We start from the raw sequence: 13,432 nt of genomic DNA, 5'->3' as shown, positions 1-13,432 counted from the left end.
AGGCTGAACTGCCCCTTTTGGGGTGGCACAGAGCCTGATTTACATATGGTATTTCCCCTTCTGTAATGGCTTGGCAGACAAAGAACGATGGTGTGAAGGGTTGCACAGAGCAATGCCAGGGGTTAAGAATAGTTCTAAGCATTCCAGCCATCCTCTCTTTTTTTTTGCTGTAGTCACCCCGAGTGGGAGGGATATGCCCAGATGTGGGTACTGTGCCTTCTGGGCCTTGAGACCCAGGCTACTTCTCACTGATGTGGGCCCAAGCCTGATTTGCGCATGGTCTTTCCCCTTTTGTAATGGCTTGGCAGGAAAAGAACGATGGTGTAGAGGGTTACCCAGAGCAATGCCAGAGTTTAAGATTAATTCTAAACCTTCCAGCTATCACCCATGTTGTTGTACTATAGGCATAGAAGTCTTACATTATTTTTCCCTGACCTGCCTTCCAAATTGCTGAGCTTTGGTTATTTCTTTCAGGTGGGCCATTTCTTTTGAGCACTCTTGGCCGGTATCTTCAAGGCTTGAGACTCTTCTCTACTTCCCCTGTCTTTGTTTTTCAACATCCTGCCTCATCTGTGGCATTGGAGCTGAAAGGGAGTCTTGCACGTCTGCAATCTGCATGTTGCTTTCCAAAATCAGCATTCTCTGATCAGCATTTGAGTGGCAGTTATCCTCTGCCATAGCTTCCCCAGGTATTCCCCCTTCATCCATGTTGCTCTACATTTGCACAGGCAGAGAGAAGCTAATGTCCAGCGGGTTTGTGTTTTTTACCCCAAACTTGTGCTGGTGAATTCTCACTTTTCTACATCATTCCAATGTGTGTCTCTTCCCGGGCAATATGTCCTACTTCTTTTTGCGCCGCATTGGCCCCTCTGTCTTGGTTCGACTGATACGCTGCTCCCACTGCTGAATCTGCAGTGTCATGTGGTCAGCTAGGCGTGTTCTCCCATGGAGCCTCTTTCAGCTCCCTTCCAGCGAGGAAATGACACTACTCCTTGCGCTTCAGTCCAGCAGCTCCTTCGCTCTTCACCGTGTCATCGGTCAGGGTCTCGTACTTCACACCTTCTGGTGGGACCTCCTCATCTATCTTGGCTTCACCCGCATCTCACACACTGACACTGGTCCACTTCTCTGATCTTCTCGTGCCACTGCCACTGGAGCCCTGGTTCGTCTTCTCGAGCCGGCTGTGGCTTCAGCATTCTCCTCTCTGCAGGGGTAGTGGTTGTGTCTTCTGCTTCTTCTGTATAAATCAACTTTGGTCCATCGCTTAGGACAGGGTTCATTTACCTATTTCGGTGGCAGAGCTGCAGAGAGTTTGTCTTACAAGGTGGCCATATTGGCTCCCTTCCACTCCCTTAGGCATTTCTGATGGGTGACAGGGTCCCCGGAACACATGTTGACCCGGACCCTTCTCATCCTGGGGCAGCAGGTCTACTAAGGTTTTCACCAAAGGCAGTCCTGCCCAAGAGGCAAGGTGAGTGAAGTTGGGAGGGCTGCAGTCCCTCCTCCCTCCCCCTATATGCCTGGTTAGAAGTAGAGGTACCGCTATCAGGAGTACCTTGCTCTGGCCAGAGTTATGTTTCTTCCATTTTAGGACACCATGCAGCAAGAGCCACTGCAGCAGATGTAAGTCGCTGTGGTCGGGGACAAAGACTCGCCGACTTCACACAAATATCTTGGAAATCTCAGCAAGAGTCCTGTGAACCATTGCCGAAGTGAAAAGAAAGTTGTTGCATCTTTGCAACAGCAACACCTATGGCGGAGTCACTAGTTAGGCGTTTGTGTGACCATCGGATGGACAGAAGGAGGGAGCGGACGGAGTAGGCAAGCGGGGTGAAGAGTGAGGCTGGGAACATCCGGGACAGGAATTCAAGAGCGTAGAGGCAGGTAACATCCGGGACAGGAACGCAAGTGCGTAGAGGCAGGTAACATACGGGACAGGAACGCAAGTGCGTAGGTAGAGACAGGGAACATCCGGGACAGGAACGCAAGGGCGTAGAGGTGTCGAGTGTGAGGAATTGGGCAGAGGCACCAGATGCTGTTGCGCACCATATCCCGGGGAATTGTTCGAATATGTTCCCCATGGAAAATGCCAGAAGGAGACAGATGGAAAAGGCTGAAGTCTTTAGGCCATGACTCTAATCAGAACTATAAATAAGTGGGTGTTACCGATCTCTAGCTGCCAACCTGGGGAACAGGGAACCCTGGGCGAAAGAGGTGGGAAGCCCATGTGAGCTGCAACACATTTCTAAATCATTTAAATGTTAGCCCTCAAAAAAAGTCTTCAAGCAACATCTGGTGTCTGAGTATTCCTAAGGCCATCTGTGACAGGAGGTAGACGTTTCTTGCACGCAGCCAGATAACTGTTTAGCAGGAGCTAGTATCGCAGGTGGCAAAGGTTCTCCCTGTGAGCATTGATTGGACGGCCTGCTCACTGGAAACCGTGCGTCATCCTGAGCAACTCTTTCAATGGTTTCAATGGTATGATCCACCGTATCGGAGATTACATCTCGTTTGGTATTTACACGCTGAATTCACTGCTTTGGCCCGTGCGTCCGTTTTCTCCAAATGAAGTAAATGTACACTTGCTAAACCTGTGTACTGTGTGTATCGGTGTCAACGTCTTTATTGCCCAGGTATGGTTGGTAACAGAAGTGACCTGTCCTACTGTTTTGTTCCTATGAGAAGTAAAGTCTGGAAGGGTGGTTAAATGGGTATTTTCACTCTTCCAATCTGTAATGCACGTGCAGCACGTGGCACAATTATTATTATGGACGACTTTTTTCAATGTGGCTTGATTTTCAAAGTTATAAAAAAGGTAGCAGGTAGAAAGTCGTGTTTCATCGACTCTCTCGAAAGAACACGGCATGATAACCTGTTCCGTGGTTTTTAACCACTTTGAGAGTTCACAGCCATCTGCTTTTAGCTCAATGTACCTTTCACAGATGGGAAATATCAGTCTTTGACCCGCCCTCATGGACAGTCCAGCACTGAAATGCTATGGCAATTCCCTTCTGAACAAGAGTACCAACAGGAACCCCATACACGTGTTTCAGCCTAGTAGGGCCTCATTTGTCAGTGAGGTGAAGCGGTTCCTCTCTGAGCACTGTGAGCAGGGAGTGCAGGTCTGGTTGCCCCCAGGTAACTTAGGGTGACCAACCCCAAGTTCCTTCCAAAAATACCAAAAAGGTAGCAGGCGCCCCTCTCTCGAAAGAACACTGCATGATAACCTGTTCAGTGGTTTTTCAAAGTGTTTATTCTATTCTCCCCTTCACAGGGTCGGATTGGCCCCTGTGCCTTTCGGCCCGTGGCCGGGCCGAAATCGTCCCTGTAGAGTGGGGGTCGATTTCTGGCCATGCCTGGGCCAGTTTGGAAAAAAAATAGATTTTTTTAAAACTTTTTTTTTTTCTTCAAAAAGCCTTTCCTCCTTCTTAGGTTGATAAATGAGTACCAACACAGGTTGGGTGATATTGTATGCATATTTGTTCTATAAAAAAAGAGCTTAAGCGCAAGTGCTATACAATAACATATCATTTGGCCTTGGACGTCTGCTTGGTTTCACAGTGATTTAGTGTACTTAGGAACAGTGCTATTTGATGACACTTCCTGTTTTGTCAAGGGGTGAAAGTCGTGTTTCATCGCTTCCAGGGATGTCACTTTGGGATGGGATAAAATGACATCACTTCCGGTGATGTCATCAGAGGTCAAGGGTCGTGAGGCGAGGGGTGGGCCACTTTTCTAAGGCGAGGGGTGGGCCACTTTTTTTGTGGTGACCGGGCTATTTCTTGTCCCAGTCCGACCCTGCCCCTTCAGTCAAGCAATTATGCGTTAGCAAGCAGGGACAAGAATACCCGTCATGCATTTTAAATTGCTATCTTAAGCTGTGTTGCGATTTCATGGAAAAAGTTGTGTGTCCTGTGATTGAAATGTTCCTGCTTTATATTTATGGATTCATCTTCTGTTTTACTTTTGTACAAGGGGCAGGAAGTGCACTGTCAGTATGTGGTGACCTGCGCAGGGCTTTACTCAGACCGCATATCAGAAGTCAGCGGATGCAGCCCCGAGCCTCGGATCGTACCCTTCCGTGGGGATTACCTGGTGCTGAAGCCAGAAAAATGCTACCTTGTGAAAGGAAACATTTATCCTGTATGTACGTTTTTATCTTGTTTTTAAACTCCTTTTCTGAACATCTCCTTGAAAAGTGTTCCCAATTGTACACTCTTTATTTTCCTGTTTTGACGATGCGCCCCCTTTTGTTTCCTGGTGACACAAGACATGGAGGCCGCTCCCTGTGGCTATGAGTGACTTCTTGATATTGGCCTACATAACGTGAGAGGGCCATCAAGCACCAGTGACACCCCTATAGTTCTGAGACACAGAGGAATAGCAGGCTACATGAAATCCACTCCCACAGATGAAATCCACTCCCACAGCCGAATTCTTTCCCTGTACTCAACCCTGTAGACCTGCCCCTTCGGAAATGTTTGTATGCACTAATTGCACTGCATGCAGCTGCCCTCTAGAGGGCGGCAGCGCACAAGGTTTACCCCTGACTGCCTGAAAGTCAATCTGTTGCAGTCTTCCATTCAAGTCTGTTGGTGAAGGCGTTCTGGAGGGTTGTGCTCTGGAGCAGTTTGAGGTAGATGTGGACTGAGAACCAAGAGGTCTGCTTGCCAGGGTGCGGGAGGGTGGGCCGAACTGCTTCTGCTTGAATAGTGGAGCGGCCACTTAGACTTTTAAGTAATTTGCACACAAAAATATATCCATGTGGCCTAAAATCTATGAGGTTCAATAAAGATCTTACATTATACCAGTCAGCATGTCAAAATACTCCACACTAGACACCCAACACGGAAATTGCAACTTGCTAGACAAAGGTTTTGGCTATGTGTTACAGACTTTCATAGGAGTAATTAACTTTGGTAAATGTGTGTTCTAGTATTGTTCATTTGTCAGAAAGTAGCTTCTTTATGTATATTTGGGATTCAGTAGTGTGACAGGCCTTGTAGCCCAAGCTCCGGTATTGAGGTAGAGAAGCATTGCGAGGGATTTGAAAAATGAACATATTCTCCATAGAAGGGGTGTTTAATGGCCTTCTGATGATGGAGCAGAGAGCTAGGAGAGGCAGAAGCTTAAGATGGCGTCTGGGCAGAGAGGAAAGATGTATCCATGGAGGGCGATGGCTTGCTGCACACAGCCGCGCGGCTACAGTCTAGGTGGCACCCACCAGACCCTGAGGGAGTCAGAATCTCAACTTCCTAGCCTCCAACTAAAGCGGACTCAGCAGCAAGTCATGGACTGACTACTACAGGTTCACTGTGGGGAGTGAGGACCCACAGCAGAGACTGGCTGAGCTTCCATTGGAAATACCGCGCCATAGAGAGTATATAAGAAATCAGGGGCAGTTGCAAGAACAATTCAACGTCGGCATAGACTTCAGACATGCAGCCTCTTTTGAACATTCCTTTCAGGACAGATCCGAATTGAGGGTCTTGGGACGAGCGGCAGCTTTATTAGAGCCTAGTTCATCCAGTATCTATGGCTGTTGCCACAACTGACCCAGCCTTTACCCTGGGGAGGAGACAGAGGAGTTTGTGGAGTTTCAAAATAGTTATGAACATTGTTGCCCTTGAAATAGAAATAGCTTGTAGATGGCTGTGTTCTCTTTTGGCAACTTTCCCTCCATAGTTTCTATGGGCCCCTATCCTGTTCTGACGTCTCGAGGAGGAAGTAAATCTTTCAGCTCACTTCCCCTGCCTTTTGCTCATTGGTTGTGGTTAAACTGATCAGTCCATCAGACTATCAGCACTGGGAAACTATTTCCCTTTTTACCTTTGACATTTTTGTAACTTTTTAACCTTGCACTGTGACGATTCACAAGGTGCCGCCACTTCTCCCCATAGGGGAGCCCTTTTCCATGAGGCTAGGGAGGTGCAGCCGCTACCCAATAGCCACCCTGTGGCTGGTTTAATGTGGGAGGACCTCATGGTGGAGTAACTACCCACACTGGGAACAAGGACAATCCCCTGGGGTGCAGCCCATTAAATACTGTCACACCTCAATATTCCTTAGCCTTCCCCACTGTCCAGAACCATTTAGTTGAAAGCAAACCTATGTACTGCTGTAATACAGGGGATAAAGCTAAAGCCAAAATTACTAGGACGAAGAAGAGCACAGGAGGCATGAAGGTAATTGACTGTGCTAGTTCTGGTACGAGGTGGCCCAGAGGAGGCATGAAGATTGTTATCTACAATATCAAAGGACTTGTACAATCCACCAGGGCGGGACTGGCAACATTGTATAAGTATGGACAACGGACTAACCAAGTTGTCAAACCCAGCCGGGAGACCAGAGTCTGAGAAGAGCGGATGTCGCCGGTGAGGCAAGGAAGAAGTTCTCCATGGTCCAGCTGACAAAGACCCAAACGCGAAGCAGGAACGAAGAGCCGAGCAGCAAACCGGAGCATGGAGCTTCTTCGCTGCTGTGGAAACCGAAGAGAAAACACCCGTGCAGCGAAGAGAAGAATCCCAGTCCCCGAAAGTCCCAGTGGCGTTCCAAATTCCATTAGAAGGTAACAGGAGGTGCAAGAGACCCAGAAGGGACACAGGGATGGAAGCTAAACGGGGCAGGAACCCCAACGCTGACATGCCAAGCCTCTGAGGAGAACTTCCTCATTGCATTGGTGACCATAAGCCCACTGACCACCAGGGAAGGGTTGGAGACCCTAAACTGCATAAACAAAGCATCTGAGGAGAGCTTCCTCATCGCAGTGGCAGTAATAAGCCCAGTGACCACCAGAGAAGGGTCTGGGACCCCAACACAAGGGAACTGAGCAAGCAAGGAGAACTTCTGCGTCGCAGTGGAGGCACTGAGACCAGTGATCAGCAAAGAAGGATTTGTCACTTTGGTAACAACAAAACAGAGTGGAAAAGTGTAAATCAAGCTGAGGGTTGTGATGAGGAACATTTGAAGCAATACCAGGAGAAGAATCATTCTCCTGGAGAAGGTGCCACAGATTGTGGAACATACCCTAAATATGCCGGCGGAAGGGAGTCATTCTCCCTGGCCTTTTTGTGAACTGTGCCAAAAAATACCAGGAGAAGCAAGTTATTCTCCTGGTACCGAACTGAGATTTGTAGAGATGCCAGGGGAAGGCAGTGGTTTTATTAGAAACTGTATTGATCTATACCAGGAGAAGGGTGCCATTCTCCTGGAAAGAATGAGTGAAACCTGCAAGCCAGGGGAAGGGCGTTGTTCCCCCGGCATAATCTTGTTGCAAGAGAATATTCTTTTTTAACATTATCCAAGCACCAGGAGAAGGGACACGTTCTCCTGGAGAAGGGGCTTTCTGTTAGATTATCCAGAAGTTTTAGTGTGGAGGATAAAAGTAGGCTATGACACAGGATGTTGGTGTTTTAATTTAACAGACATTCTGACGGGCCCTTTAGTATTAGTTTTGGGGCAGGGAAACCCCTCTTAGAACTAGGGATAGTGAGGGACTTTTTATACACAAATAAGTCTATGACCAAAACCATGCCACCTTTGTGTCAGCTTCCTTCTTCGACACCCTTATACCAAAAAGAATCTTACAATGCAGTGCAATGGGGATACCTTTGTAGCACCGTAGCTTTTTACACTTGGGATTTCCGGTTACTTTTATATGTGCTGTGGCGGCATGGAATGGGAAGGCTGATGAAACTGTGCCGTAGTGTGTAAGAAACCTGAAGGGGTCTCACCCGCTGGTCCCTGGGGATCTGTCACCCAGGTGGCCAGAACGCGGCCAACGCTTTTGGATCCTGTTCCTGGGGGTGGACCAGTGCGGGAGGATCACCTGGATGAGGGGTCCTCGGGGAGTGGGAGTAAGATGCCGAATGGTGAGACGCAGTATCCCCTTCCCTGTAACACCTTTTCCCCATCCTACCAGGTAGGATATTTAGGAACTCAACCCCCCCAACCCCCTTTTCCGACACAAACACTTTTGTCACAGACAGTTCACCATGAGCGAAAACAGACTAACACCAGAGCAGTATACCTAACATGTCCCAGCACCATGGACGGGCAAGATCAGGCAATTACAGATTATTACACACACCTGAATCCATCACACTTCCCCACATGGATAAAAGGCAGAGCACGAAAGGACACTCTGAGCGAGGCAAACCACACAAGGAAACAGCAGTTCCCAGATAGCAGTTTAATACAAGGAGAAAGACGGCGAGACCAGAGAGAGTCGCAAGGAGGGAAGTACCCGTGACCTCTAAGGACTGTTACTTTTGTGAGCCTTTGAAAGTAACAAACCGAAGACCAGGAACTAAGGCTGATCAAACCTGCACAGTGTGTCGGAGGTACCCGGGATGCTCCCACGTCGATAACCAAGGCAGGGAGGAGCGATTGCTGCCATGGTACTGTCCTTGGCTTATACAACAAAGCGGCATCAGAAAAGGCAGCACAGCTGTTGAGTCTGAGAGACTGATACCAAACTAGCTTGTGTTTTGAACCGAGGTTGCAAGCTGCATCGTTGTATAAAGAGAACAGTGTGTGAGGCGATGAGCGACGCAAGTATAATTGGCACCAAAGAAGTTATTGAACTTTGTGGTTGAACTTTGCGAGAAAAAAGAAACTGTGGACAGATTGGTCCGGCGCCATGTGGCTGCTCATTTGAAAGTCTCTGTTAGGTATCCAACTGACTCTGAATGTGAGGAAAAGGAAAACTGAGATAGAAGTAGTTATGAAATGGGTCAGGCCAAACTCTGTGCACATTTGAAAGTCTTAGATAGTTTAATGTGCATCACAATTGATCCAAGCCCGGCTGAGAGAGACTAATTGATTGAAAGAAAGGGATCTGAGCCCGGCTGAGGGGGATCCTGGGTGAACTGTGAGCAACCGAAGAAAGAATATTTTGAACTATTGAAAGAAATCTGAGACCATCTGAGGGGGGATCCAGGGAAAAGAACATTTACGTGTTGTTTTGTGTAAACCAGGCCCTCCGAGTCAAGAGACTTGCACGAAGCAAAGAGACTTGTACACAGGAGGTCCTGAACTGTGAAAATAGAACTGTATCCTCGTGCCGCAGAAGCCAGAGTGTGTGCTTGGCTCAAGTGAACCGCCTTGCCCTGGCTGAAAATGTGGGGAAAGGAGGCCAACGGCCCATTCATCCTGACATTTTGTGAACACTTCTTTCTTTTTCATGAACTTCACCCCACATTATTTGTAAATTAGTAGTAAGGATTGGCAATAGTTTTTTTTAGTATAGGCCCTTTTTAATTTGACAAGACTCCACCAGGACTGCATTATTATTATTTGATGGTCGTAGCATGCTCCCATCTGTAGATTTAGGTTTAGATACGCGTTTATCTCACCCTTATGAAAGTTCAATAAGCACCCTTGAACTGTGGTCACTTGTGTCTGTCTTACTGTTGATACCATGCCTTCCACAAAGTGATTGCTATAAATGTTTATCAACACCCATCAAACCTATCTTTCCCTAACTAGAGGTGGTTTCCCTACTTCAAAACAAACTAAAAATTAGGAAGTCTGTGTAGTCCAAAATGAAAAGTTCACTGTCCTAGTCCAAACTCCTAATCTATCCTCATGACTTAAACACAAATTCAAATCTAAGAAAAGTTCTTTCGACAGCCCCGGAGAATGATTCCCTTCTCCTGGGTACGAGTCTCTCAAGATGCAGCGTTCTCAACTTCTGGAAATGTTCCAAGACTCACAATCCAGGAAGACAAGGTGCAACAATACTCAGTGGAGCTAGGAGTATGACCCTCTTCTTCTAGCTTGGTCACCATTGTTTGTAAGCCTCTTCTGGGCTATCTTCTAAATTCAACTGTTTTTGCAGTTCCCGCTAAGGGCTTCTTTCCACTCTCTACTTTCTCTACTTTCTTGAACTTGCCCCCACTGGGAAAATGAAAAGGTTCCCGGAGTCCTCCATGACTTCCCAGTACCACACATTCTTGTGGAACAGGCCAGGGAATTGCCTCACAGCGTGTTCCACTGCTTTCTCTTCTACTTCTACTGCTACTGCTTCTGCTTCACGATCACAAACTTTCCTGGCCCCCTTACCGGAACTTATTTTATTCCTGTTACCTTCTCTCAGAGCATCATTCTTCTGCTTTCTACTTCTCTTTGTAGGCCCGCTTGTCTTCATGGCCAGGTACTATAGGCGGCCTGTGCGCACATTGTGGCCCAGATGGTCCACCTGTTACAAGTCACGCCACCAACACAGTTTCTTGTGCTCCCCATACATTTGCCTACGCGGCTACACAGTAGGCCAGAGTAGGCGGTCTCAGCGCAGTTCTCGGACCACATGGTCCACCCACGACAGGTAACACCACCACTTCTCGGTTTCTCAACTTCAAGGGCGCCAGCTCCCAGCAAACTTGCAAGACATTTCTCGGGCATCCCGCTGCTCGTCCCTGCTACTCTGGAGAGCTGCTTCACTGCAGTCTCCTGAAGCCAGGCTTCTCGACAGCATCCTCCCTCACTTGGTTCTCCTACCAGATTCAGAACAAAGTCCTTCTTTACTGTTTAGTTTAAATACCGGGGATGGCCCCAGCGTAATGTCAGTTCGATTGACACCAGCTGGTCGAGCACTCTTTTTGCTTGATGGCAGCAATCTTCTTTGTCCCCATCCTCATCACAGCGAGATTGTCTAACAGTTTACAATAACACATATTCTCAGACTGCACCATAGGTAGAGAAGGTTTGGGTGTTGTTACAACCCTGTAGGATCGGGAGTTAAAGGGACAGTGTCCTTTTCCCCAGGTGGGGAATTCCTACCCATGAGATCCTCCTGCACGTTACCACCCCTAGGGGGACTATTTAGTACCGGCCGCACCTCCCTAGCCTCAAGGGAGGGGGCTCCCCTCTGGAGCGAGTAATGGCACCTGAAGTATCATCACAGTGCCTAAAGACAAGCTGATGGCAGCTGAAATATTTTTACAGTTTTATGCGTTTTTTCTAGTGTGCACATTCGCGTTTACTGCTTATAGCTACTCGGCGTGGCTAGTGCCCTAAAATGCCCCTGTATTGAGATTTCTATTTGTTCCTTGCCCATATTGTAGTTTTGCCTTATTTCTGCCTTGTCAGGTCCCGAAATCCCATATAAGGTCATGCACTTGTCCGGGAAAGCTGCTTTTGTGTGTATTTGGCTCAGAAGTAGGTGGGACTGTCTAGGCCCATTCCACATCTGTGTAGCCAGAGAGTCTAGGTGTGGGGCATGAGTGAAACCAATAGTTGTGCCTGAGTGGACAACTACTGGCTGTTTGAATGGTGCAGATCCTTACCATTGGTGGGCTTTGATTTGCTTCCAGGCTGAATTTTAAATATGAAGAGGACTCCTGCAGCCATTTCTTCAGATCAACGTTGGAGCCAAGAATCCCTCGTAGATGAAAGCCAACTGAATATTAGAAGAAGACTCCTGAAGATGCCTGGCTTCCCTTCCTGCGTCTGGCCCGTTGAAACCTTTTTGGGCTACCTTATCTCTGAAGACCCTGAGCGGTGCTTCAGCCTTTGGTCTAGTGGAACCATCTGATCTCCACGCCTTCTCGAGTATCCGGCTGTTCTGTTCCTTCTTAAGTGTCCCTGCACCGCCCGGTGGACTACCTGCTCACTCATCAGCTACCTTCCCAGAAGAGTCGCTGTTCCATGGTTGCACCCGGAAATTCTGTGGTCACCAGCTTGTGTTACGAATTGCCTTACCTGCAAATATCAGTGTCCCAGCCTCAAGGGATCCTGTTCTAGAGAAGCTAGTTCAACTGCGACTCAAAGGACTACTGCCATCGTTTGTGTGTGGTGGCCATTGCTGGAACCCCCCTTCCATTGTCCTGTGAAGTGTCCTGAAGAGGCTTGCCTAGGTGAGTCTTGAATCTCTTCCTCACCAGGGGTTGTATCTTGCATCTGGACCTTAACAGAAGAATCCTTGCCTCTGCAGCTCCTGGGCATCTCTCACTGGAACCAACAGCAGGTAATCCAACCTCCAGCGAACCCCCCACTCCCCAGTCGACCCATCATGTCAGTTGGGAAAATAGGAGTCATGGGAGTAAGTAAATGCAAAGCATTTTTCAACCCCTGTCCTCCATAGGATAATATTGAGAACTAGTCCCTTTGTTTCCTAATCTTCTATATACCTGCCTTTCGATCGTCGAACCTGGGTAGTATTTGCTACTGAAGGATAGCACAATTTACTTACCTGGTTACCTTGTTGAATATTCTCTTTTGAACAATCACCAATGCAAGTAAAACTAGAACTTACTTACAGAGACTACATTCTGGAGAGAAGCATTGTGGCTCCTCTGACTTTTGGGCACAGTCAAGGCCCCATTCTTCTTAGGTATTGGACTGCTGAAGTCAGGGGAAATTCCATGGTTCCATCTTTACTGCATCACTTTACCTACCTTCTGTGTTGAATAATTCATTTGAATGCATTTTAAGAAACATGGTGAATGCATATATGTTTATTAGTGCGGTTTATGCAATTATATCACCTGCTCGTTTATTTTTTTTTTGTGTGTGTGTAAAGGCCTAGAATAAATATTTGTATTTTTAGACATTCCTGTCTAAATTGAATTATTGTGTGCTTCACTGTGTGGACTCATTGTGGGCCCCTGATCCTACTCTCACTCTCCTGAAAATAGCCTTGACTGCTCACCACGTTTACATTGATTGGGTTTTGGCTAAATTCTGAGTTCCCTGTACACTAAAACTAGGTTGGCCCCCTAAAATCTGTTCACCAGGCCAGATTTTAGAAATACATCTTAACAATGGCTGACTTCTGCCTCATTGATAATGCTGAATAGCCCTGCTCCTTCATTTTCATGAGTGTGTATTAAGCCAACAGGGGGCAGTAGACTCTTGTGCATGCCTCTGCCACCGCTGTTGTGCAATCAGACTCAAATAATTTGTGAGCTGTTGCATTGTGGGCTCGAAAGGATGGGCTATACACATGTAAGCATGCACTGTTATTAATATTAACAACATTCTGCATCAGCTTGCAGGACCCTCCCAGGTCCAACTTGGGTCTTTCCTCTCTTCTAGCTCTCTCTCTACCTGGGGTGTTGCCCAGGGGTCTAACCTTTCTCCCTGGCTTTTCAACCACTACCTGACACCTCTTGCCGACCGCATCGCTACATTCGGCTCTAACTTTCAGTGTTATGCGGATGACACCCTTATAACTGGAGGGACAGCCCTTGTAATGGACAGGATATAGTGGGCTGAGGTTTCAAAATATATGTATACAGTGGGTGATCCTGTCCGCTAAAGTTGAGGGTACTGCACGTGTTTAGTGGGCAGTAAATTCTTTAAAACCTTCCTGGGTTTCTTATATCAGGCTCAGTAGATCCCTAACATAAGGTGAGAAAACAACCTTAGACAGTTAAATAGGTTTTAGTAAAGGTAGCCTTTTTTATTTTTTAAGTGGCTTGTTTTGCAA

The 13,432-nt window shown here is 47.3% G+C and overlaps 1 protein-coding gene across 2 annotated transcripts in view; it reads left to right on the top strand.

Annotated features, from left to right (window-relative positions):
* The window catches only part of L2HGDH (L-2-hydroxyglutarate dehydrogenase), a 265,162-nt gene that overhangs the window by 200,438 nt on the left and 51,292 nt on the right, over nucleotides 1–13,432 (top strand). The window contains exon 7 of one of the 2 annotated variants that reach the window (XM_069638978.1): nucleotides 3,976–4,143. The exons of the other annotated variant lie outside the window; for it this stretch is intronic. Within the exon in view, the coding sequence (XP_069495079.1) occupies nucleotides 3,976–4,143 (168 nt within the window). The remainder of the gene's footprint in view (nucleotides 1–3,975; nucleotides 4,144–13,432) is intronic. 2 annotated transcript variants of the gene reach the window in all.

This window comes from Ambystoma mexicanum, chromosome 14 (genome assembly GCF_040938575.1).
Source record: "Ambystoma mexicanum isolate Mex_15411 chromosome 14, UKY_AmexF1_1, whole genome shotgun sequence".
In the NCBI taxonomy this organism is placed as follows: domain Eukaryota; kingdom Metazoa; phylum Chordata; class Amphibia; order Caudata; family Ambystomatidae; genus Ambystoma; species Ambystoma mexicanum.
The sequence above is the reverse complement of the archived record's forward strand: the minus strand, read 5'-3'. Positions and strand labels throughout refer to the sequence as shown.